This window comes from Talpa occidentalis, unplaced genomic scaffold (assembly GCF_014898055.3).
Source record: "Talpa occidentalis isolate TD23 unplaced genomic scaffold, MPIMG_talOcc4v2.1 talOcc4.11, whole genome shotgun sequence".
Lineage (NCBI taxonomy): Eukaryota > Metazoa > Chordata > Mammalia > Eulipotyphla > Talpidae > Talpa > Talpa occidentalis.
The window spans coordinates 31493052-31520290 of record NW_023601104.1 but is presented as its reverse complement, the minus strand read 5'-3'; the positions used below and the strand labels follow the sequence as shown (position 1 = coordinate 31520290).

The following is a 27239-nucleotide window of genomic DNA, read 5'->3' as shown; positions in this document are numbered from 1 at the left end:
CCAAAACATCAACAGGTATTTCCTATGAGGGAAGACTATGAAAAATTTTTGGTTTCTTTGGATTTCCCTATGTTAAAAAGATAATAAATTGTATTATCAAATTATATTAACTTAAAATAATTAATGTCCAGTAAAAGACTTTTATCATATATCTTCATGCTAAAATTCAGTGTATCAATTAAAAAACTTCTCTTCAAAAGAGTTATGTAAAACAAGCAAAGAACAAACAAGTTATGATAATGTCATGAGAAAGTATTCAGAAAATAGTAACTGAAAAAAATTATAAAAATCTGTACACACGAGCAGCGTTTCATTAAGAAAATAGAGTATAAACACATATGAAAGAGAGGCAGAACACATTTCAAAATGTTAAGTATTTGGGGCCTCCCTCATGGCCTAGGGGTTAAGTCTCAGTGCTATCACCACTATGGCCTGAGTTGGATCCCTGGCCACGGAGCTCATCCACACATGGCACAGCAGACCTCTCCTGTCTCTCTTGTTGCTCTCCTTAGCAGTGTATTTCAGTAAAATCCACCTGTTCCGCTCCCCACTGTGTCTCTGCTGAAACCTCTCACTCCCTGAACCTCTGGCCTACACCCCAGTTCTTCTACGCCAAAAAAAAAAAAAAAAAAGTTAAGTGTTTGTTTTTAGGAGATGAAAGTATGGGTGAGAGTTTTTAATTTTGTGCTATTCAATATTTTACTGATTTTGCTGGTGAATATTTATGAATTGATAGTGCCCCAAACTTGGCCCCTTTTTGTGTCTACACTCTGCTTAGGTGATCTCTACCATAAAATAATCAGCTATTACACATGGCCCTTTTTATTCTACCCTCAACAGTAGTGATACTTACTTGTTTTTTGTTTGATTTTGTTCATTTGTTTTTAAATACAGATTTAAATAATAATAAGGAATAAGGTGATTACTCTTTTAATTCCTATAAGGTAACAGGTCCCAAATTCAGTGCTGTGTATTCTTGCTAAATAGGAACTCAGTAAATTAAAGTAATTTAAGTGCTGTTGAGAGAATTTTCTTCACTATTTTAAAAACATATAGCTTAAATCTTATTTTTTATAGATTTATTGAGGCATGGTCACATAAACTAGATGGCACACACTGAAAATAAAAATTTTAACAACTTTGACATTTGAGGGAAAACTATGACCAAAATCAAGGTAAGAACACTACCGTCATCCCCTAAGAGTTTCCTTGCACCCCTTTACAACCTCTTCCTCATCTGCCTTTCACCCCCACTGTAGTTTTTCTAGAATTTTATATAAAACAGAATCATGTGGCATATATCCTTTAATATGCTCTTTTTTTGGCCTGGCATCTTTCACCCAGCATTATTACTGGGGTTCACTCATGTTGTTTTATATAAAATCGTTCACTGACTACTGAGTTATATACCATTTTATGGATATATTTCCATTTTTTATTCACCTTTTGATGGACAATTTGTTTCCAGTCATTACAAATAAAGTTGCTATTAACATCTGTATACAAGTCTTTATATGAATATGTTTTCATTTATCTTGGGTAGATAAGTAAGAGTAAAATAATTAGGTCATACAGTAGGTACATGCTTAACTTTTTAAGAAACTGCCAAACTATTTTCCAAAGTGTTTAAACTATTTTACATTTCTCAAGGGCATTGTGGGAGAATTCCATTCATTCCACAAATTTGTGAGGATGTGATATGATGAGTATTTTTTTTTAAGATTTATTTATTTATGCATTCAAGAACCAGGGTACACATCAGAGGTGTGGGGCATGAGAAGATTCACCAGAGACAGAGTAGGGAACAGAATAGATGGATTGACTGAAATACAATGCTGAGGGGAACAGCAGGCCTAGTCAGGAGAGGGCTGCTGTGCCATTTGGGTCACCTCCCTGGCCGGGGATTGAACTCGAACTTGTGCTGCAGTGGCTGAGGATAGCTTCATAGTGCTGAGTCTTAACCCCTTGAGCCACCAGGGAGGCCCCATGATCAGTATTTTAAATTTTAAACAATTCTAATGGATGCCTAGTGGTATCACATTATAATTTTAATTTGCATTTCTCTCCTGATCATCTTTTTACATGTTTATTTGACATCCTACTATCTTCTTTGGTGCATGAATGTTTAAATCTTTTGCCAATTTTGAACTGGGTTGCTTGTCATATTATTGAATTGTAAGAATTCTTTATATACTCTAGATACAAGTCCTTTGTTAGAGACATGATTTGCAACTGTTTCTCCCTGTTACTTATCCCTTTCATTTTCTTTGAAAAGCGAAAGTTTTTATTTTTTATTTTTTAAAAAGATTATTTATTTATTTATGCATACAAGAACTGGGGCGCAGGCCAGAGGTGTGTGTAGTGGGGGGTGGTGAGAGGACCTGCTAGAGACAGAATGGGGAACAGAACAGGTGAATCTACTGAATACACTGCTGAGGGGAGCTGCGGGCGAGCCAGAAGTCTGCTGTGCCATGTGGGTTGCTCCCTGGCCAGCCGGGGATTGAACTCATGCTTCAGTAGCTGCGGATTGCTTCATAGGTTGTGTCTCAACCCCTTGCGCCACTAGGGAGGCCCAAGTTTTTATTTCCAATTTTGATGAAGTCCAATTTATTTCTATTTTTCTTTCATAGTTCTTGTTTTTCTATGTTCTGAATACCATCAGGGTCCTTCCATATTTTGAGTCCTTCCTTAAGCTTTGAGTCTTTAAAGTATGAAATGAAAATGCTTAAGGAATGGCTCCCCAGCTCCCTCACCTGGCGAGAATGCGCTTTTCAAAACTTTTAACATAAAACATTTAAAAATAGTGAGAATCAAAAATAACCTAAAGTATTTTTCCTATTTCAAATCTTTTTCAGAATTGCAAGATACTGTACTCTTGGGAACACAGAAGAGAAAATTAGAAAAAGTGGGACATGAAAATCAAATGGTGCAGGTCTCAATCCATCAAAGGCCTAGTGCTTCCTTCTACATTACTGTACCCTGGGAAAGTGTTCTTTGTTTCCATTCAATTCTATTTGGGTGAAGGTAAAGAGTATTTATTATCTTAATGAATAGCACTACAATCTTCTTAGGGAGAGAAGAGTTCTTGTTGAGAATAATGTATTCTAGTAAATGCTGGAAGTTTGTGAGCATATGCATTTTGCTGTCTGCTCTTTTCATCCTGAGGGTGTCAGTTGGCTCCAAGCTTAAGAAGACAGAAAAATGGTCTGCATAACAGAGATGGGATGGAAAGTGAAAAGTGGGGAAGATAGTGTGGAGCTAAAGAATGTCAGGTATGACTGTAACTCTCACTCCAAAAACTCCACAAGTATCAACCGAATGAGTGACTGTCATTGTTGGAACTGGAGAAAGGGCCTAAGTTGAAATGTTCCAGAACAAATAACATGTGAGGTTAAGGAGCTCAGAGGTCCAAAAAAAAGCTAGGTCTCATTAGGAATTTACAGAACTATTGGGAGGGTCCTTAACTCCCATAGTCAGTGGAAGTGATGGGGGATTTGAGTCAATTCTGAAGAGTAGAGGGACCCTACTGGGCATTTGCATAATCCTGAAATGATTCAGATCCAATATCACAAATTTAAATACTTTTCTCTTTAATCACAATGGGCTTATTTGCTCAAATGCTTTCCTAGAAACAAAACTTAGGTCCCACTCAGATTTCAAATTCATTTATACCTCCATTGCCACTGTTTCTTCCTGTCATTACTCCTTGCAGTACAGATTGCAAGGGACATTAACTCCTGCAAATATTTCAAGTTCCTGGTCCTTTTATCTTCCCATACTTAGGAAAACTTCAACTCTAGAGTGATCCTTCTCTGGGTCAAGGATCTTCTTTGAGGGCATCCCTGGTGGCACAAGGGGTTAAGTCACAGCACCATGAAGCTATCCGCAACCACTGCAGCACGAGTTCAATACCTGACCAGGGAGCTAACCCACATGGTGCAGCAGACTTTTCCAGTCTCGCCCACTGCTCCCCTCAGCAGTGTATTTCAGTCATTCCCTCTGTTCTGCTCCCCACTCTGTCTCTGGTGAATCCTCTCACACCCCCACAGCTCTGGCCCATACCTCAGTTCTTGTATGCATAAATAAATAAATCTTTTTTTTTAAAAAAAGGATCTTCTTTGATCCTTAACTTCTTATCATAAACCTAATAACACACCTACATCATTCTTCATTAGAGTGGTGAGTGATGATGCATCCTCCCAGCAAGAGCTGTCCCTTCTACCTATGATCAGGATCCTATTCCCTCCTGTTTTCTCAAGGCTATTGCTCCTTTGATATATATACATAAGTAGCTATATGTAGATGTGTATGTGTATATATATCAGTATACATATAAAGTACACATATAACAATACACATGTAACAATACATATGTAAAAATACATATAAAATACATATAAAAGCGCTCAATAGAAACACTGTTCATAGTTGCAAAAAATTCAAACCATTTCAAATGTTCATCAATAAAAGAATGTAAATAATTTGGTATATTCAATAATAGGATAGTATATAGCCAGTTGTATGAAACTACAGTTGTATGCAACAACATGGGAGAATCATAGAACAAAGTATGGAATGAGGAAAGCAAGCCCAAGCAGATTGCATACAACTTGAAACCACTTTTATAAAGCTCAAAACAAGCAATACTAAAAAACGCGCTATTTATATTGTTTAGGCCTATGCATATCTAGTAAAACTGTGTTAAAAGGAATGATAAATTACTGATAAATAAAATTTCAGGATAGTGGTTGTCTCAGTAAAATGGGAGAAGCCGGGGAATGGAAGAAGAGATTAACACATAATAAGGGGCCTTCCTGGTGGCACAAGGGGTTAAGTCACAGCACTATGAAGCTATCTACAGCCACTGTAGCACAAGTTCAATCCCCAGCCAGGGAGCTGACCCATATGGCACAGCAGACCTCTTCCGTCTCGCCCTCTGCTCCCCTCAGCAGTGTATTTCAGTCAGTCTGCCTATTCTGTTCCCCACTCTGTCTCTGGTGATCCTCTCACCTCCCTCCTATACCTCTGGCCTGTACCCCAGTTCTTATATGCATAAATAAATTAAAAACAATAATAATAAGATGTCAGATTTTGGCCAGTGCTTTGGTTGGCTGGTATGTTCAGAGGTGCGTATACTGTTGTATTTTATAATTTACATAAATAATACACGTTATTTTAAATATTATGTGAGATAGTATTTTAAATATTTTAGGAATTATGGGGGTAAAAAAAGAGATTTCTCTGTTCAAAATAGCTACTCTAACCTATTTTTCATTCTTCCCTACAAAATCTAAATCAGTTAGGTCAGTTTCCTTATTAAAGCTTAGTCATTTCATACTTCTAATATCTCCCTTCTTTTTAAAAATTTTTTTTAATATCTCCCTTCTTTTAAGGCACCTTCCCATTCATCTATCCAAATCCTACCCAATTCCAGGATTCTGCTCAAGTTTCAGATCTTTCCATAAGCCTTCCCTAACTACCCCAGCTCTTGTTCATCTTTCTTTCCTCTAGCACTTACCAGGTTTTGGGTTCCAAGGAAATCATCACTTCATTGCATATTGCGTTATATACTTTATAATCAGTCAAGGTGTGCTGTTCAGTCTTCTTCATTGCAAATAACAGCACTCATTACATACTAGTTTAAATAGAAAAGTAATTTAATAAAGCATATAGATGACACCTAGAATTTCTGAGTGGGCAGAAAATGAGACCAGGGACCTCCCTTGTGGCGCAGGGGATTAAGATGCAACCTATGAAGCTATCCACAGCCACTGCAGCACGAGTTGGATCCCCAGCTGGCCCGGGAGCTACCCACATGGCGCAGCAGACCTCTCCTGTCTCACCTGCTGTTCCCCTCAGCAGTGTATTTCAGTAGATCCCACCTGTTCTGCTCCTCACTCTGTCTCTGGTGTATCCTCTCACCCCCATACCTCTGGCCTGTACCCCAGTTCTTGTATGCATAAATAAGTAAATCTTTAAAAAAAAAAAAAAGAAGAAGAAGAAAATGAGACCAGGCAGCTATATAGGCTAGTTCAAAATTGTGCTGCTCTGTTGTTTCTCTGTAGTGCAGACTCCACTGCTATGCACCTCTATTTTCAACACTGACTCTGGATCCTGAACATGACAACTAGTTCCGCTAGCCCCTACTGCCCTTGGAAGCTGTTTGTATTTCTACCAGGATGGATTCCAAGCAATGCCTCCATCTTTACTTCACCCTCTTTTGACCTGAAATCTTATTCTGTTGTGGAATGGGAGTGCCCATTATTTACCTAGCCCCATGGAACCTTGAGAAGGGCAGTTTTTCACTTCTGTCTTAGGATGTATCCATAAAATGATAGAAACATAGAACGTGTGTTCAAATGTTATATTTTTTTCATTATTTAAAAAAAATTATTTTACATAATTTTTACATCATTTTTCATTTTTGCACAATGTATGCATTTTCATATTGGTTATAGTCCTCATACAATTCCTACCGCCCTTGTTTTGAACCTACCCCCCCCGCCCTGCCCCCCCCTTCCGTGTGTCTCTGGTTTATAGTTGCTTGTTGATTTTGATTTTTACTTTATTATAATTAGTCTTTTTCCTGGTCCTTTATTTAGGTTTTCTAACTTCCTGCTGTGAGTGAGACTATCCTTAAATGTTATCTTAACAAGTTGACTTATTACCTAAAACACTTAATAAATCCCTGTTGATATACTACTGTTCAGTGTCCTCCATTAAGACAGTACCTTTAGGACCGTCAAATCCACGTCTAATCTTTTGTATTACAGAAGAACAGTCAGCACAATAAAGTGAATTGATCATTGGCAGGCATTTAGTTTTTAGGAGATTTGATACAGTGTTTTGAGGATGTGTTCTAGGAAGATTCCCTAGAGGAAGTAGAGGATGAAGATTCTTGGAAGCTAAAATATCAGCTCTAGTATGGCATAATACAGTGCAAAGTGATGTCAGAGTTTTCTCGTACTGAGAATTGCTTGTGTGCACTAATGTAAAAGCATTAGTCACATCCTTAGTGTTTTTGGATACAGTCCAAAATTGTAGATTTGCCACTAATACATTAATTTTTTCTATTTTGTTATCTGTGGCAGTCTGCTCGTTGCCCCCCAACATTTTTTCACTCCTCCTTCCGTAATAGTAGAAATTCTGAATTTTTACTAGGCCATGTCCACCCAAAAAAACGATGGTATTTCCAGGGTCCTTTGCAGCTGTGTGGCCATGTAATTACATTCTGATTATAACCAGAATTGTGGCATGAAACTTCTGGGAAATGTTCTTAGGGCCAGGACTTTCTCTCTTCCTTCCTTCCTGCTGACTGGAATACAGTTGGAACTCTAGAAGTTATCTTAGATAGTGAGGTGAACTTGAGAATAGAATTCTCATGTGGTAAAGCAAGAAGACAGGAGACTGGATCCCTAAGACAATGGACCACCATTCCAACTGTGGACTTAGGCCAGATTTCTTGTACATGAAAGACTTATAAGTGAGAGACAAATAAATTTACTTTCTTGTTTATTATTATTTTGGTTTTCTCCCCTATTATTCGTGATTGAATCAGATCTTAACTCAGAATCCATAACCTTGATTGGTCAATGCTAATGTAGACCTGGCTAGGTGAGACAATACCAACTGGGACTTGTCATACACCAGGCAGGGCCAAGTAGATACCATAACATTGAGTACCACGTACACAGTAGGCCACTACCACCAGCCCTCCCAGTGCCCAAATAGCACCAATCAACAAGACTTAGAGACTAGACCAATTTTAATGTGGGTTATGGTTCATGGTCTTTTGGTTTTGAAAGATTTATCCCATTTCTTTTTTTTCAAACCTTATCTCTGGACTATATTCACTACTTGCCAGAAAAACTTTTATACTCCATATTCATTGTTCTTTAGTAGTCTATTTTCTTCTTTAATGTTATTCACTTTTAAAAACATTAAACTGTTTTAAAAGAGTTAATGACATGCTATATAGCAGTGCTATCTTTTATGTCTCTGGTGAATCTGTTATAGGACAGGGAGAGGGGCAGCCCAAACCCCGCAAACCTGCCTATTCTACATGGGTTCTGCCATCCGCCGCATCAACACAAAACATAGGAGACTTTAATAGGAAGGAACTTTAATAAAACTAGGAAACAATACAGGTAAGGCAAAGAGTCTAGTTTCTAAATGAAGCACCCAGAGTTACCCGTCCCCTCGTGGGTAAAAGTCCATCCAAATGGGATTGGCCCAGAGCAAGGCCCCAAAGCCTGCTACAAGTCTAAAGCATCTTCCAGTGGGGACCCACAGAAAAGGGTCACAAACAACTAGACAAGCCCGGAAGGAAAAGAGCAAAATCAACATCCAGATAAAAGCTGCCATGGTCACCTCCCCATGGGTCTCACCCACATCTGTGTCACCCAGTCCACGACCAAAAGACAAGCGCAGTTTCTTCACGTGTCTCTAGGCTCCATGTGCCTCCTCCAGGTCTCCTTCTGGCTCCATCCTGCTCCTTTCTTCCTCAGTCTCTTCTGCAGCTTCTCCTCTTCCTGCTCAGCTCCACCCTCCCTTGGGTGGGGCAGGGAACCTCCCCCTTTCCTGGGGACCACCCTGTTACAAAACTGCTAAGGTGTTCTAGTATTCCTCATATGTGATAAAAAGAGACAATTAGTTTTTGACAATAAAATGTCAGTACCTTAGGACTATGGTAGTAATAATCATCGAGACTCACAAATAATTACCTACCAAAGTCTTTACATTTTCTAAAAGGGTCAAACAACCTAAAAATTTTGTGGGTAATAATATTAAGGTAATGTGTATTAAGTATCATTTAATCCTCTTCATTATTCTACAAAGTAGGTACTTTTATTAATGAGGAAACTGAAGTACAGTCAAGGTCACCAACTAGTAAATGATGGAACTGAGATTCCAATCCTGAGAGCTGCTGCTCTCAGGTTTTTTGCGGGGGAGGGAGCATAACATTAATTTCTCAAAATGCTTTTACATTTACATTCTTAGCCAAAACTGGAGAATATAGACTGTTATTTGGATAGTAAGAAGGATGCTTCTTCCATTTTTCAGACTATTGAAGTTGACATATTTCCTTTTGAAATTAATGATTGTTTAATATATGTTGTCTTGCATGTACAGAAGTAAAACCTATAAAATTAAGGAAAATGTGCATACTTACATAATTTTAGGTAGCTATATCTTGCAATTTACTTTATCCTATGCTTTCCTGAAATTTGATTTATTCTTTCATAATTTCAAAAAGGCATTTCAAACCACAAAAAATAAGATAATGGGGCCTCCCTGGTGGCACAAAGGGTTAAGCACCAAACTATTAAGCAATCTGCAGCCTCTGCAGCCGAGTTCCGATCTGGGCCTACCAGGGAGCAACCCACATGGGCAGCAGACCTCTCCTGTCTCACCGGCTGCTCCCCTCAGCATTGTATTTCAGTCTGCTTGGTCTGTCCCCCATTCTGTCTCTGGTGAATCCTCTCACTCCCCGCATCTCTGGCCTGTACCCCAGTTCTTGTATGCATAAATAAATAAATCTTTCCAAAAAAATAAGATAATGTTGCAAACACTACTTTTGCTGGTTTGTCAAATGTTTTTGTTGTTGAGTAGCGTTGCATTATAACACGATGTAAGTTTCAGGTTTGTCAAATCTTGCTATATTTGCTGCAGATAACTTTTTTTGGTTTCTTAGTTGATATATTTACATGTTCTAAAAAAGTACAGTTAATTATTTTTCCCATTATGTCTCTATTTCCAGTTCCCATCTCCAGAGGTATTACTTATTTATATATTTCCTCTCGGCTGTGTGTGTGTGTGTGTGTGTGTGTGTGTACAAGCAAATAGAAATATATGAGTCACTTTACAAAAATTAAACACATTTTTGACATCCTTTGCGTCTACACTCTAACACTCATTTCTCACCCCATTATTCAATAGACAATCAAACTCGTACATTCAAGGAATTGTTAGTAACTGAAGAACGGATAATTTTCTCATCAAGTACTGTTTGTCTCAATCCTTTTTATTCCACCCACAATTCAGTTTTCTAAAAAACGGAGACCTATTTATAATACTTCAAAATGCCTACAGCGTAACAAATAGGAAGCTTATGCAAATAAGGAGATTTAACACCCCCGAAGAATTCGGGAGGGCGGCAGGGCGGGTGGGCGGGGCCCGGCCCAGGGGCGGGGCAGGACGTGGGCGTGGCCTAGGAGGCGGGCTCGGCAGGCAAATCCCCACGGAGAGCAGATTTGGCGCCAAACGCGGAGGCGCTCTCGCCGCGGGAGCGCCCGAGTCTCGCGATGCGCGAGATTTGTCGGTCGCGACCAAGTCGGCGCTGTGCCTGAGGCGCTCTGCGTGAGGTGAGAGCTGCCACGGTGAAGGTCCTGAGGGCAGAGGAAACTGGGGGAGTCCGGGGGATGAGGGGGGTGCTGGAGAGTCGCAGGGAGGCCTTCAGGGGGCTGGAGGACCTGGTCGAGGCGGGCCTGGGCTGTGCGCGGCCGGAGACGGGAAGGCCTGAGCGGCCTGGACCCATGGGGAGAGAAAGCTGCTGGGGAAGAGGCGGGCACGTTTCTTCCTTTAGGGTCTTTGTCTCCCTAAACCGAGCCTGCTGGCGGGAGGGAACGCGTGTCAGGTATGTCTTGGTACATCGCCAGCTCCTCCACGCGGGCACCTGGCCCTACAAAGCATCCTGTGGATGTTGAATGAAGTGAGAGGAAACAGAGGGGGAGCAAGCCTTACAGGAAGGTTGGATAAGAGGGATGGAGTGGGAGGTTTGCTGTTTTTCAGATTTGGTAGCAAAAGGGGACCCCGAGGCAGTCTGATTGGGCTTCCCGACTTGGGGCTGAGGGGCTTCTGTTTTGCTAAGTTGCAAAATGTGGGCCATTGGATACCTAAGGGAAAGTTTGAGCATTAAATTTGTTTGTATTTAACTCCTGGGAGTGTGAGGATTAGAGGAGAAAGTTAAGGGAATTTCGTCAGTGTTTTAAAAAGAAGTAGTATGGGGCCATTGTCAATAAATGAAAGATAAATTGTTCACTACTAGTTTATTGACAAGTCCCTCACCATACTTGACCAGTTCTTACCAGTGTCTGGCTCTTCTTAATCTACTTTGCGCCCTGTCGTCCAACTCAAAGCTCCTAGTTATTTTGAAAGGTGTGGATCTTATTTCTTCCCTAAGACTTAACCAAAGTAGGGTTCCATATCGTTTGCAGGAAGCTAGTAGATTATTTGACCCTTAACTGCCTTTACAATTTTGAAAATATATGGTTTTTTGAATCTAACTTCATATAATGGATCATCATCAGGGTTGATAATTTCTGTGTACTTACAGTCATGGAAATTTAGAATTGGAAAGATTTTAGAGATCATCTAATTCCAGTAGTTTCACAGTTTGGGGGAAACATTGGAATTCATTTCTTTCATTGCTTCATAAACAAATATTTATTGAGCACCTATTGTGTACCAGCTTTGGGAATAGAATGATTGAGCACAAAGAAATATACCTGTTCTTTGCCCTTCTTTTTTTTTTTCTCAAGATTTATAGATGTCTGCAGGCCAGACGTCTCGGCAGAGAGTGAATTCACCAGAGACAGAGTGTGGAGCAGAACAGGCAGATTGACTGAAATACACTGCTGAGGGGAGCAGCGGGTGAGTCCAGAGAGGTCTGCTGCACCATGTGGGTAGCTCCCTGCCCAGGGATTGAACTTGTGCTTCAGTGGCTGTGGATAGCTTCATAGGTTGCATCTTAACCCCTTGAGCCACCAGGGAGGCCCTCTTTGCCTTTCTAAAGCTAGTCTTGTATGGGAGGCAAACTTTAATCAAGTAATCACACAAATAGAACCTAATATTGAAACTGAATAAGTGCTGTGACACTTGCATTTGATGTTTTGAATGCTGTAGGAGGATTTAATTTAGTAAAATCGGTTAGTCTTTTGGGGAGGTAATTCTTGTGATCTGACAGGTACTGGGAGTCAGGGAAGAACGAGATAGGAAGAAATAGCCTTTGCAAAAGTCTGGTGACCTGAGGGATACATGGTCACTGAAAGAAATGAGCACGAAGAGGGCCTCCCCTGGTGGCGCAGCAGTTGAGCGCTGGGTTGCGAGGCTGCCCGCAGCCTCTGCAGTGCCAGTTCAATCCCCGGCCATCGTCGAGGGTCCCACAAAAAAAAGAAAAAAAGAAACAAGCATGAAGAGTGTTGTGAAGTGAGGCAGGAGAAGGAGATGTGCTAAATCATGCAGGGCCTTAGAGTTGTATTCATATAAGTATCCTCTACTATCAGAAAACTTTTTTAGTGGAAGTGGTGTAAAGTGAAGAAGCAATTGTCATTAGTTTACATGGAACATTTTTGGAGTGTTTCCAGACCCAAAAAGTAACCTTCCAAAACATTCCAAATAACACATACTAACATATAATAAAAGCAGAAATGATAAGATAAATATGTAGCCTGTATAAAGTAATCCCAGCTAAGGAGCTTGATGGTGCCACTTTTGCTGCTCTTGGTGCATGCTGCCTGTATACTTGCTCACTGCAAAACAAACACCATTTTCACTTTTTATTGTAAAAGTGAAAATTCCCTTTGGATTTCTTTGGGCTAGTGAAAACAAGTACTTAACTTCAGACTTTTGTAAAAGTAAAGTGACTTTTGAAAATTCCCTTTGGATTTCTTTGGGCTAGTGAAAACAAGTACTTAACTTCAGACTCATTTTGAAAAGTGGGGGGTGTTTGTCTTCTGAGAGCACTTGGAAGTCATTAGAATATTTAAGTCAAGTAGTAATGCAATTAGCTTTATATTTTCAAAGGTTCATTCGGTTAATGAGATTGATTTGAAAGGCAAAAGTGGATAGAAGTAACGGAGTAATCCAAGTAAGAAATATTGGCAAATGGTTGTAGAGAGAGAAGTGGTCAGATTCTGGAGAATCTTAGCAAATAAAATGGACTGGAAAGGTGGATAGATACTAGAGTTCCAAAATGGGAAGTAGGAATCTGGAGCTCATACCTGATGCCTAGGCTGGAGTTAAAAATAAGTGAATTTCAGTATGACCACTATGGCCTGAGTTGGATCCCCGCCAGGGAGCTAACCTACATATGGCACAGCAGACCTCTCCTATCTTGCCTGCTGTTCCCCTTAGCAGTGAATTTCAGTAAATCTGCCTGTTCTGCTCCCCACTCTGTTTCTGCTGAATCCTCTCCGCCCCCTCCCCACCGCACCTCTGGCCTACACCCCAGTTCTATGCAAAAAAAAAAAAAAAAGTTTAAAAAAGCCTTAAAGAAAAACAAAGTGAGTCATCTATTAATGATTCCATGTGGATGAGTGAAGGAGGGACAAGGGGATGGACTCTTAGGTATTTCATGATCAAGCTAGAGGAAGATGAATCTGCAGCCAACCCAGAAGAAATGTCCAGAAAGTGAGGAAAGCTAGGTGAGTACTGTGCTTAGAAGTCAATGAAAAAACTTTCCCAGAAAAAAAAAACCAAACTAATCAGAAGTGTCAGATGTTGCTGAAAGTTCAGGTAAGATGGTACTTGAAAAAGCATCCTTTCAGATTATCAATCTGAGGATTATTTTTCTTTTTAATGGAAAATTTACCAATATGTAAACAGATTTATTTTTTAAGTTGCTCTAGTTCAAGTGTGCGGTGGTGAGGTACCCATTCCTTACCTGTTTCATCCATTAAAAATCAAAATCAGGGCCTCCCCGGTGGCGCAGCGGTTGAGCGCTGGGTTGCGAAGCTGCCGGCAACCTCTGCAGTGCCGGTTGGATACCGGCTGCTCCCCGGCCACCGCAGGAGGGTCCCACATGGCGCGCAGACCTCTCCTGCCACCCGCTGCTCCCCTCAGCAGTGTGCTTCGGTCCTCCTCAGCAGTGTGCTTCGGTCCTTCTGCTTGCTCTGCTCCCCGCTCTGGCTCTGGTGAATTCTCTCACCCTCCCACGCTTCTGACTGTACCCAGTGCTTGTATAAATAAATAAATAAATTTTAAAAATAAGAAAAAATAAGAAAAAAAAAATCAAAATCATTTTATGATTTTGGAAACTAAACAGTTGAAGTCAAATGATTTGCTCAAAATCATTATTATTTAGTCTACATTACAACTCAGTTCTGATTTCTAGCCCAGTTCTTTTTTCTGTAACTATTAATCTTTTCCACTTCTTTTCATGATGTCTGAGTTTGAAATATGGTTTAATTAATTGAAACATAAATTTTGCTGCAGTGGAACTTAACTATGTAAAAGAAAGATTAGCTGGATGAATATACATTTACTTTTTTTTCCCTTAGAGGAAAAGATGGAGGAACAGCAGGATGGCTTGATTGATCTCTCAGATTATGAACATGTAGAAGATGAAACCTTTGCTCCTTTTCCACCTCCGACTGAGAGAGAAGATGGTGAAGAAACGGAAGCTGATAAAGGTCTGTAGAAAGGTTCAAAAAAGTTTCCATGTCCATGAGCAGTTATCCATCTATCAGATTAGAAATGATACATTTTACAAGTGAGACTTAAGTTACTTAAGCATAGTAAATCTTGGTATATTTTACTAGAGTCAGGGAGAGGAGCACCTGTTCCTGTTCCTCCAAAGAGAACAGTTAAAAGGAAAATACCCAGACTGGATGCTCAGAGGTACTTTCACTATTTCCTTAAATAATTATTCTTTTTCTTTATAGCCATTTATTTTTCTTTTTGTGTTAAAAGCTTTTGGTTGAAAAGATTTGGAGATCATATATTTCCAAACACATTGTTTTTTTTCTCAATTCAACAGAAAATACACTTTCTTAGGGTTTTGGCTTGATTTGATGACTCTAGACAAACTTGAAATTCAAAACATTTCTCTTCACAGATTAATTTCAGAGAGAGGACTTCCAGCATTAAGGCATGTGTTTGATAAGGCAAAATTCAAAGGTAAAGGGCATGAGGTAAGAAATGTCTGATATTTATGCTAGACCTATGTTTTTTAAATTATCTATTAAACTGTGGACTCATTGTGTTTTTGGGAACGGATGCTATCGTGCATTATCATATCTCTTGAGGACCTGTGATGTAGTAGGAAGGTCATTGTTTGAAGAATCAGAAAATATTCTTACCTACCTCATTTTTGCAATCACTGTATAAATGTACATTTTAAAATTCTTTCTTTTTTCAAAAATTTATTTTATTTATTTATGCATATAAGAACTGGGGTGTAGGCCAGAGGTATGGGGTGGGCGGACATGAGAGGATTCACTAGAGACAGAGTGGGGAGCAGAACAGGCAGATTGACTGAAATACACTGCTGAGGGTGTATCAGCAATGTGGGTTATCTCCCTGGCCGGGGATTGAACTCGTGCTACAGATAGCTTAGCCCATTGTGCTGAGACTTACCCCACCAGGAAGGCCCTATATTTTAAAATTCTCTTATCTTTGAATCATGTAGAATGTAGATACAATTTTTTGCAGATGATAGTATCTTTTTTTAATAGAATTTTATAGCTTTTTAGAGAATTTTATAACTTAAGAGGTGTTTTCAAATATAATTTTTAATTCTCAATCTGTCAAGTAGTTGTTGGTCCCATTATCTAGTTAAGGACATTGATTTTAGTTTTACATATCTCTGGCAACAGTTAACGGCAATGGTTAGATTTCTGTTTTCATGATCCAGCTAGAATAATGTTTGTACAGCAGTGAACTCATCTTGATGTGGAATACAGGATAATTGGAAAGAGGCTGGAGGCAGATAACTATTCAAAGGCTCTAGCACTGCTGGAGGAAATGAGGTGAAAATAGCCGGATGAGGAAATACTAGAGAGATGAACAACATAAACCTTGTAAATGATTGGATTTATTTTTTTTTTTAATTTTTTTTTTTTAATTTTTTTTTTTTTAAATTTATTTTAGGGGCATGTTTATTTATTTATTTATTTATTTGTTTGTTTGTTTTGTTTATACATGCACTGGGTACAGTCAGAAGCGCGGGAGGGTGAGAGAATTCACCAGAGCCAGAGCAGGGAGCAGAGCAGGCAGAAGGACCGAAGTACACTGCTGAGGGGAGCAGCGGGCCGCAGGAGAGGTCTGCGCGCCATGCGGGACCCTCCTCCGGTGGCTGGGGGATCGAACCGGCGCCGCGGAGGCCAGGGGCAGCTTCGCAACCCAGCGCTCAACCGCTGCGCCACCGGGGAGGCCCGTAAATGATTGGATTTAGGGAGGACCAAAAATGTAAAAAATAATCCTAAAATTTTAAACCTGGGAGGCTGAAAAATTATGGCATGTTTGCTTAGCTTCAGTAGATAAGAAGATAGACTATAAGTCTGTCCTATTTTGCCGCAGAACTAAATGTAAATCAGGATGTTTTAAAACCAACCCAGCTCAGTTAATTCATTGGCTTTGTTGAAATTGTCAAATAGAAATGGTGAATTGGTGCTTCGAATTCATAAAGTCTTGATCATTTTCATGATAAGTTCTTTATTAAAATAAATAAATAAACTTAAGTGAAGGATAAATCTTATTTTCCTTTGCTGGGTGAGGTGGCTCTGAGAGAATTTCCTCTATTTTGTCTTCTTACTTTACCCTTGAAAATTCTTGCTAGTTTTTCACAAATCATCTCTCTATACTTTTTCTTTGTGTCTAACTTGACATTTTGAGATGACTGACCAGCTAGCTATCCCCAACAATTGGAAAATGATTTTAGGTGACTGAATTTTCAAAAGAACTTTTACCTTTATTATAAGAATGAGAATGAGGGCCTTCCCGGTGGCGCAGCGGTTGTGCGCCGGGTTGCGAAGCTCCCTGCGGCCTCTGCGGCGCCGGTTCGATCCCCGGCTGCTCCCCTGCCACCGGAGGAGGGTCCCACATGGTGCTCAGACTCTCCTGCCGCCCGCTGCTCCCCTCAGCAGTGTACTTCGGTCCTTCTGCCTGCTCTGCTCCCCACTCTGGCTCTGGTGAATTCTCTCACCCTCCTGCGCTTCTGTCTGTACCCAGTGCTTGTATAAATAAATAAATAAAAATAAATCTTAAAAAAAAAAAATGAGAATGACAACACATTAAATTCTCAGTATTTCATAGTTTTGTTAGAGTTGATTGTCTTTACCATTGGTTTCTACAAGATCAAATAACAGCAATAACTAACGTTTGTTTTGGTGCTTGCTTTGTGACAGTTGCTTTACTTGTCTTACATAATCCTTGCAATAACCTTTGAGATTTGTCTGTTATTCTCATTTTATATGTGAGGTAAAAGGTACAAAAAGTGAAATGATTTGTTTAAAGTCATGCAGCTATTAAATGGTTGAATTGAGAATCTGAATCTGTGCAGTCTGACTGGAAACTGGGCTTTTAACCACTCTGCTTTTTTTTTCACTCTTATTTTAAAATACTATTGAGAAGAATAAATTATTTTACAGTAAAACCAGGAATTTGGAACTTTGCTCATTCACTAATAAAGTTTATTAAACTTTGTTTTTCATTATAATTAAAAAAATCAATGTTAAATTGAGATTTCAAGTAGAGAGAGGTATTGTGGACTGAGTAAGGCCTAAAGTGTTCTGGCTAGTCTTTGGTACTTTGCTCTTGGCATTTCTGAATTTATTTTCACAATGCTGAATTGTCATTGTTCCTCTATATATGATTTAGGGACCTGTTGCTGTGGTTACTTATTTCTAAAAGATATCTTAACATATTTTATTAAAATTTATTTTCACAGACCATAAATCAGAGACATTCTGTGAGGGAGGGGGAGGAAAAGGGATCAAAATAGGGGAGAGAAGAGCACAAGGAACTGTAATGATGGTTCATGGGTGTATTGGTGGTAGAAATTTTATGGGGAATACACAATGATGTAAAAGATCTAAATAGGGCCTCCCCGGTGGCGCAGCGGTTGAGCGCTGGGTTGCGAAGCTGCGCGCGGCCTCTGCGGCGCCGGTTCGATCCCCGGCTGCTCCCCGGCCACCGGAGGAGGGTCCCACATGGCGCGCAGACCTCTCCTGCCGCCCGCTGCTCCCCTCAGCAGTGTACTTCGGTCCTTCTGCCTGCTCTGCTCCCCGCTCTGGCTCTGGTGAATTCTCTCACCCTCCCGCGCTTCTGACTGTACCCAGTGCATGTATAAACAAAACAAACAAAGAAACCAGCAAACAAATAAATAAAGCATGCCTCTATAAAAAAAAAAAAAAAAAAAAAAAAAAAAATAAATAAATAAAAGATCTAAATAAAAAAAGAATATTTTCAAATAATTCTTAGAGTTCTGTAAAAGGTGCATGAGTCTTTATATTTTACTTAAAGTTTCTATACTTAAGATTTTTTTCCTTCTGACTTAAAAAATCTGTATCCAGTGCTCTTTTAGATTACTATTCTATAAGCCCTTTTAAACATTTTTCTTAAAGTTCTTTCTAAAAGTTTTTTTACCTTATAAATATAAAATGACACCAATGACTTCGGCATTACTATTCAATTCTAAAATTTGCTGACAAGGTCAGTTGTGAGAATGAGTCTTCTGTTTAGCATTTTTATTTTTATCTCCCAGGTTGAAGACTTGAAGACTCTAATCAGACACATGGAGCACTGGGCACATAGGCTATTCCCTAAACTGCAATTTGAAGATTTTGTTGACAGAGTTGAATATCTGGGAAATAAAAAGGAAATTCAGGTAGGTGGTGAGATTATTATGACTAGTTCACAGTGTTAAATAGTACAAGGGTAAGTCTAGCTTAGAGTTTAAGTAAGCTCTTTGGGGTCTTCATTTGAAAATGTTTTGGTAGAGAGAAGGAAAATTAATAGTAGTTGTTTGAAGAACAACTTTTTATTTTTTTAAAGATTTATTTATTTATGCATATAAGAGCTGGGGTACAGGCCAGAGGCACGGCAGGGAGGGGTGAGAGTATTCACCAGAGACAGTGGGAAACAGAACAGGCAGACGGACTGAAATACACTGCTGAGGGGAGCAGCGGGACAGACATGAGAGGTCTGCTGTGCCATGTGGGTTGCTCCCTGGCTGCCTGGGGGATCGAACTCAAGCTGCAGAGGCTGCAGATTGCTTCATAGTGCAGTGCTTAACCCCTTGCGCCACCAGGGAGGTCCCCGAAGGACAACTTTTTTTTTTTTTATTTTTATTTATTTATTTTTTTTTGTGGGACCCTCGCCTGTGGCCAGGGATCGAACTGGCACAGCAGAGGCTGCGGGCAGCCTCGCAACCCAGTACTCAACCGCTGCGCCACCAGGGGAGGCCCAGGACAACTTTTTAAAACCAAGAATTGAATACATTACCATTTCCCCCAAATATTATTGATAAAAGTATGAAAATATCTCTTTATTTTCAGACATGTTTAAAACGAATTCGACTTGATCTTCCTATTGTACATGAAGATTTTGTTAGCAATAATGGTAAGAATGTAGGTTTATTTATAACAATTTTGCTCTTAGAAATGGATCTAGTTGGGGTAGACTGTATTACAGGACTGGGTTTTTGGTCTATGGTGAGTATATGTCAATAGTTAAAGTAAATAGGAATGAGTTAAAATGCCTTGGCCAATCTAGAATATTGCTATGATAAGTATTTCTTAAAGACATTGTTGCAGTGCATTAAGAGGTGTTGTAAAAATATTCAATCATAGAACATGAGCTTTTGAGACCTCTGATGGTGATGCATTGATCTTTCTTAGGGCTTGTTAATAAAAATATATGATAAAGTATAGTGTTTATATACATGTGCCCCACTAAAATAAGTGGTTTTGGAAAATTAGGTGGAATAATTTGATGGTGAGATAGTTACATTTCACTCAAGAGTGCAGATACTGGTTATAGGACTTCAGAAGACCTATGTGACTATTCTTGGTATTGATTGCATTTGTTAGTTGTACAGTGCAACCACAGATGGTCACACACATCAAAACATATGGTTCCTGCCGACAGGGTCTGTATAGTTATCAGATTTTCTGTGCGATGGCTCCATACATGTTTGTTTGTGTTTTTAAAACTTTCAGTAGATGTAGAAAATAGACTGTAAAGAATCCTCCAAGGTTACTTATAATTGCTTTTAGAAGTGTGAAGATTATGATTTAAATAATCCAAGACTTAATTTTTTTGTAAGATATGGTATATACCAAAAGGATGGGGTTTGGTATATGGAAAGGAAAATTAGTTATTATGATAAATCCCATAGCATATAACCCTGGGTTAGTTTATTCAGCAGCACTTTTTTTTTTTTAATACAAGAACTGGGGTACAGGCTAGAGGCACAGGAGGGTAAGAGGATTCACCAGAGACAGAGCGGGGAGCAGAACAGGCAAACAGACTGAATTACACTGCTGAGGGAGCAGCAGGTGAGACAGGGGAGGTCTGCCATGCCATGTGGGTATCTCCCTGGACGGCTGGGAATCAAATTGGCGCTCCAGAGGCTGCCAGGACAGCTTCACAGCGCTGTGCTCAACCTGCTCAACAGCACTTTTTGAGCTGTGTTCTGTGTACTGAAGGTTCAGTGTTAAAGATGGAATAAGTCAGACCCCTTGCTTCAAGAGCTAACTAGTGAACAAGTCAGACATACAACTTTGCCAATAGTCTGGTAGGTGCTGTAATTAGAGATAGGAGGGAAAGGAGTACATAAGTATCTTTACTAGGGTAGAGGAAAGCTTGATAGAGGTGGTACTAGAAGCGCGTTGAATGGTAAGCAGTAGAGGTCAGGCACAGATGATTTTGGATAGAGGAAGCCACTGCGCAGAGGCATAAAGGAACAGGGAACCACTCTGAACTTGCTGAAATATAGGCTACATGGAGGAAGCCTATATCAAAGAACCTTATTTGTTATTGGATTTGTTTTCTTTATGTTTAAAAGAATAGCTTCCAAACTTTTTTGGATCAGGCACCATAACAGTAAAAATGTTGAGCATTTTATTTATTTTTCAAATACATGTATTATTGGACTTATAGGGTTTGCTCCTGAACTTGGCCCTCGTGGGTCTGCTGCTGAGTGGTAACCACCTTCCTGGCCTCTCTAACTCTCTTTTATAATTCCTCAGTCATGCACATTAGCTACACTTACTTCTTAGCTGTTCTGTAAATATTCCAGGCACATTTCTGTCTTAAGGTTATTGTACTCTGCCTTCAACACTGTCCTGAATTCTCTCTTGCCCCAAATCTGCATGTTTAACTCTCACTCCTTCAAACTGTGTTGAAATTTCAACTTAGTGAAATGAGATTCCTCAAACACATTGTTAAAATTTTACCTCCCATTCCTGCTTGCCCTACTTTTCTTTTTCACAGCACTCATTTCCCTTTAATTACTATATAGTTTGAGGGTCTCCTTGGTGGCACAAGGGGTAAGGTCTCAGCACAGTGAAGCTGTCCACAGCCACTACAGCATGAGTGGGATTCCTGGCCAGGGAAGTGACCCACATGGCACAGCAAACCTCTCCTGTCTCCCCCGCTGCTCCCCTCAGCAGTGTATATCAGTCGATCTGCCTATTCTGCTCCCCACTCTCTCTGGTGACTCCTCTCACCCCCCTGCACCTCTGGACTATACCCCAGCTCTTGTATGCATAAATAGATTTTTAAAAAACTTAAAAAAAAAAATTACTATGTAGTTTGCTTATCTGTTTGTATGTATCACAGCACTGGCCTCCTATAACACATTGAATATGTCCACTTTTTCTGTGTTTGCCACAATAATTTGCTTATGAATGTTTCAGTGAATGAATTTCATGTGTGATTCTAATTTTTTTAATCCCATTTTTATCCTCTTCAAAACTCCATTGGTGGTTATGTCTGTCCACCATAAAACATTGTATATATTAAAGCAGTTGTTTATTATTGAAGATATCTTTTTGTAACTCACAAAAATAACTCCTTATGTATCTCATAAATTCAGAATTGTGTGAGCCTTAAAAGATGAAACATATTAGAAACTTTGCATTTTGCTTAATTGGTTCTAATAGTTTCTTAACTTCTTTAGCAATGTTTTCTACATGTACTCCATCAATTTTCCTGACAGGAATGCATTTAGTTTGAAACATTTTTTTTCCCTATGTCAGGAAAGCAAACTTTTTTTGTCTTTCGCTATTAAGGAAGAAATCTTAAAGGGGGTTGGATTGTAAAAGATTTGATTAAATATAACCTGATTTTTAAAACTCACTGGAATAATTATAAAGGTTTGCCTTCATGTTTTAAATGGTTTCATAGTTACGATGATTTTTACTATTATTAGCTAATACCTCAAGACACAGTATATACATTGAAAGAGGATAATAAATGCAGATTAATATTTCAAGTGGTGTACGTGGCAGTTTGATTATATAGAGAAGGAAAGGAAATACCAGCTTTTCTATTTTCTCAGTTCTTATGCTTCTATACCTATAGATGTTCTGCAAAGCTCTTAAGTTACCCCTTGTACATTTTATTGGTGTTGTTTGGTTGAAACTAGATAGCCTCTCATTTTGTTTAATTGGGGAATAAAAATCAGCATATCTTTATATGCTGACCCTCTGGCAGCATGGAGCTGCCTTACAAACCAGACAGGAACTTTGTCATAGGGATAAATGATAGTTTCTCACTGCTAGTCCTTACTTTAAATATGTTTTTAAAACTTAATTTTTCTTATTTCTTAAATGAAATATAAATGGAAGATCTAATGTTTATTTTCCACACCACTGTGGATCATTTTAGGGCCATCCTAGTTTTAGATGACATGATAAGATATATAGGCCTTTTAAGAATTTATTAAGTCCGGGCCTTAATAAATATACGGTGGCGCAGCGGTTGAGCACTGGGTTGCGAAGCTGCCCGCGGCCTCTGCGGAGCCAGTTCCATCCCCGGCTGCTCCCCGGCCACCGGAGGAGGGTCCCACATGGCGCGCAGACCTCTCCTGCCGCCCGCTGCTCCCCTCAGCAGTGTACTTCGGTCCTTCTGCCTGCTCTGCCCCCCGCTCTGGCTCTGGTGAATTCTCTTACCCTCCCGCGCTTCTGACTGTACCCAGTACATGTATAAACAAAACAAACAAACAAATAAATAAATAAATAAAACATGCCTCTATTAAAAAAAAAAAAGAATTTATTAAGACCAATAATAATGGAGCAGCACTGAGTTGTTTTTTTTTCCTAATTAACTTGGAAATATGTCCAGAGATATCTAAATTTCTTTTCCTTTTTTACATTGTGTCTGGGTTTTACCCTGCTAAAAAAATAGCCTATGTAAAATTACTATTGTCTATCACATTGACACTGGCAGGCTCTTATAATGTATTTGTTTAATGTAAAACAAGAATATGCTTTGGATTCTAAGTTCTTTTATTAACCCAAGCATAAAATATCCCCAATAATTTTTTAAAACTATTTATTTCTTGGGGCCTCCCAGGTGGCGCAGTGGTTGAGCACTGGGTTGCGAAGCTGCCCGCAGCCTCTGCAGCGCCGGTTCCATCCCCGCCTGCTCCCTGGCCACCGGAGGAGGGTCCCACATGGCCTCTCCTGCCGCCTGCTGCTCCCCTCAGCAGTGTACTTCGGTCCTTCTGCCTGCTCTGCTCCCTGCTCTGGCTCTGGTGAATTCTCTCACCCTCCCGCCCTTTTGACTGTACCCAGTGCCTGTATAAATAAATAAATAAAAATAAATTTTTAAAAAAAATAAGGCAATGAAAACTGATGCTGTCTTCTCATAAAGAATTAAAAAAAAAGATTTCTTTACGCATACAAGAATTGGGGTACAGGCCAGAGGAGTGTGTGTTGGTGAGAGGATTGACTAGTGACAGAGTGGGAACAGAACAGGCAGATTGACTGAAACATACTGCTGAGGGGAGCAGCAGGTGAGACAGGAGAGGTCTGCTGCGCCATGTGGGTAGCTCCCTGGCTGGCCGGGGATTGAATTCGTGCTGCAGAGGCTGTGGATAGTTTCACAGTGCTGTGCTCAATCCCTTGCGCCACCAGCGAGGCCCAGTATTCCTAATAATTAAGTTTTATTTTCCATTCATATCTTACTCTTTAATAGCACAGATTTTATTCAATAGGATTACTAAAGGAAAGGGGAGAGGAGGTAGGGGTCAACTATTATAATAGGAAGAATGCTCTGACACTAAGATCTGGCAGCTCTCTATTTATGCTTATTTTTAAACTATCTCCACTTACTTAATGCCTCTTTAAAGTGATGTATTCTTTACTTTTTTGAATTAAGCATATATATACTCGTACCTTACAAATTATATTTTAAAGACTTGGCACCTTGCATGTTAAACTGGTTTTCAATTAGTAGCAGCATAATCTCTTTTTCCTAATAGTTTAATACTACATATATACTAATTTTTATTTTCTATTGCAGATGAAGTGGGGGAAAATACTGGCCATGATGGAACGACTACTGAATTAGATCCCTTTTTGACAAGCTCATTTCAAAGTGAGCAGTTTGCTTCCGAGTCAAGTAGAAGTCTAACAGAAGAGCAACAACAAAGAATTGAGAGAAATAAACAGCTGGCCTTGGAAAGAAGGCAGGCAAAGCTACTGAGTAATGGCCAGTCACTAGGAAATGGTAAATTTTATTCTTGGTTTTATGTGCTACTATTAATATATCAAGGGCATGTTAGAAATTTTAACTTCTATTCCCCCAAATAAAATAACCTCTAGGAATAGAAAAATGTGATATAGTATATTAAGTTTATGTATATTTGAGAGTGAGAGAGAATTGCTATTTGGAATCCTCAAAGAATAAATGAGGCCAAGATGGTTTTCTCAATAGCTAAATACCTCTTTAAAAATTATTTTAATTTAAAATTAATTCCAAATCTGGGCCTCCATGGTGGCGCAAGGGGTTAAGTCTCAGCACTATGAAGCTATCAGCAGCCACTGCAGCACAAATTTGATCCCTGGCCAGGGAGGTGACCCACATGGTGCAGCAGACCTCTCCTGACTTGCCTGCTGCTCCACTCAGCAGTGTATTTCATTATATTGCCTGTTCTGTTCTCCACTCTGTCCCTGGTGAATCCTTTCACACACATACCCTCCACCCCACCCCATACCCCAGTTCTTGTATGCATAAATAAATAAATAAATAAATCTTAAAAAAAAAAAACTTTATTTGGGAGAAAAGTGATCATAATTAAAATAATAGATTTAATTTCTACTGACCTAAGCTTGTGAAGAGATTTGTTTATCAGGTTAGACTGGAATAGGTGCTTTTAATGAGTAGTAACGATGATTTCTCTTTCAGACTTATTCATGAAAACATCTACTGCTCAAGCAGTTGAAGAGGTTAATATAGGTGAGAATCAACAGGAGGAAGAGGTTAATACAGGTGAAGATCAACAGGAGGAGTCAGATGGATTTAACAAAGACATTCTAGACAGTCCACATAATGCTGCTACTGCCAATACTGCAAATGAAGAGGAGGAATTAAAATTAGAGGAAACACAACCAGACTAGTCCTTTTAAAATGTGCACTATTAACTTTACCCATATATGTCACTGAGGTTATAGGCCTCCACTAAGAGAAAGTCTATTAATTTCCTGTTCTCCAAGTTTGGGATTACCATGTATTTTGTCTACTTTGAGTTAAAATCTTTATGTAATAAAATTTTTGCAAATTTCTTGTTTAAAATCTGGTATTATCGCTTATTACCTTTAAGTAAACCTGTTTTCCTTAGTATTTATAGGTATGATTTCATAGAAGTGACTGGTAGTTACTAAGTGTGCCACTGTATACTTTAAATTGGATGGTGTGTTAAGATGTAAATATATGTCTTTTTAAAAAAGAAATAAAACATCTTATAAACTCTCTCTCGAAGGCTTTATGAAAGTTTCTGATTACAACTTAGTCTTGCAGTTTATTCTTTTGATAAAATGTCTAAGGTTTTTATATATGTTTTCATGTATTTTGGCAAGTTACTAATATCTAGAGGGTCAGGTGAAAGGCTGATATATTGCATTTCCTGCCTATGTAATACAGGAGGTCAAATGCTCCTTGGCACATTACTTATCAGAGGGAGAGAAGCTTGCAAAGTATTACAGGGCACATATACTTTGGATTCATAGATCTTTGATTTGGTAGAGGAGATTCTAAGAATAGGGAAGAACATGCAATGATACAGAAATGAAAATCTGGAAAATAAGAATGTTGGAAATGGTGAATATGAGGCTAGATGGTCCAGATGTTGAGAGGACCTGTTGGATTTTCTCCTGATTTTATCACCTTGGTGGGGGATAATTATAAAGAGTCCCATGAGGAGAGGGAAACTCAAAAATTTTTTTATAAACTTGGAAATGAGAATGATGAGTGATGGTTCTAAGATGCCGATAAGGTTTTATTCATGAAGCTGGAACATGCAGGTATCTTGTTCTCTTTAGGCTTGCTGACCTCAGATGGGACTGGAGAGTATCAAGGGTGGTTTGGTTGAAAGGCAAGGAAGTTGAGCACAAGTATCTATGGGATGGTGAAAAGCTGTAGGCATACTGGTGATTTGCATAGTGAAGGGTCAAGGGGCAGGAACCTCAAAGCATTGTGTGCCAAAAGGGGTTTAGCTAGATGATGGAGCCCAGTTTTAGATTCACCCAATGCCTAAAGAAGAGGCTTCCTCAGGAGGGCCTGTTAGTTCCTCTACCCACCCTCATGAACTGTATTAGAGGAGATGAATAAAAGGAAAGTTTTTTTTTTTAGTGGTGGATTTGCTGGGAAAATAACAAATCAAGGGCAAAGCCAATGTACCACATTTGAAAGGGAGGTTGACAGACCTTTACGTGTACATCCAACTCCACTGCCCATGCCCTACTCCCAACTGATGTTGGAAACAGCAGGGGATGTAATTTTTTTAAATTTTTAAAAAAGATTTTATTTTTGCATAGAAGAACTGGGGTGTAGGCCAGAGGTGTGGGGGTGAGAGGATTCACCAGAGACAGAGTGGGGAGCATAGCAGGTGGATTTACTGAAATACACTGCTAAGGGGAGCAGCAAGTGAGACAGGAGAGGTCTGCTGTACCATATGGGTTTGGTCGCTGGCTGGGGATAGAACTCAGGCTGTCTTTGTGGGCCATCGTGATAGCACTGAGGCTTAACTTACAGGCTACCAGGAGGCCCAGCAGGGGAGATTTAAGTCAAATACTGAAGTAGCTAAGTGCACAGGATTAAGTCTTATCAAAGTGAAAAGTTAATCTGACAGAGCCTATTGCCCACCATAGCAATTATTGGAAGAAATAAAATTTATTTTGAAAGCGATTTGAGACAAGCTAACTGAACTATTTAAGAAAAGACTGGCAACCTGACTTGCAGAGCCACCATTCATATATATTCATTTCTGAAAATTCAGTTTTCATAGTGAC

At 39.4% G+C, this 27239-nt stretch overlaps 1 protein-coding gene and 1 non-coding gene across 6 annotated transcripts; both read left to right on the top strand.

The window, feature by feature from the left end:
* The first annotated feature begins 10253 nt into the window (after positions 1–10253).
* TIPIN (TIMELESS interacting protein) lies at positions 10254–25684 on the top strand. Of its 5 annotated transcripts, none has more exons than XM_054688197.1 (9): positions 10254–10364; positions 11541–11652; positions 14280–14411; positions 14541–14619; positions 14837–14912; positions 18485–18607; positions 19278–19341; positions 24253–24459; positions 25138–25684. In XM_054688197.1, exons 3-9 carry the CDS (start codon positions 14288–14290, stop codon positions 25347–25349), a joined length of 885 nt encoding a protein of 294 aa, XP_054544172.1. In that variant the 5' UTR covers positions 10254–10364; positions 11541–11652; positions 14280–14287; the 3' UTR covers positions 25350–25684. The 5 variants fall into 5 exon arrangements, with proteins under 5 accessions (XP_054544172.1, XP_037358654.1, XP_054544176.1 ...); XM_054688201.1 differs by lacking the exon at positions 10254–10364 and adding an exon at positions 10495–10636; XM_037502757.2 differs by lacking the exon at positions 11541–11652.
* LOC119239658 (small Cajal body-specific RNA 14) lies at positions 19779–19914 on the top strand. The gene has a single exon (XR_005123936.1). It is a non-coding gene; the product is annotated as a small Cajal body-specific RNA 14 (non-coding RNA).
* Positions 25685–27239: the final 1555 nt, after the last annotated feature.

Bases quoted from the DNA above. Each gene is read 5' to 3' on its own strand.
- TIPIN (XM_037502757.2), top strand. From the start codon at position 14,288: ATGGAGGAACAGCAGGATGGCTTGATTGATCTCTCAGATTATGAACAT. The intron at 14,913-18,484 runs GTAAGAAATGTC...TTTATCTCCCAG, and splicing joins TCAAAGGTAAAGGGCATGAG to GTTGAAGACTTGAAGACTCT. The intron at 24,460-25,137 runs GTAAATTTTATT...TTTCTCTTTCAG, and splicing joins TGGCCAGTCACTAGGAAATG to ACTTATTCATGAAAACATCT.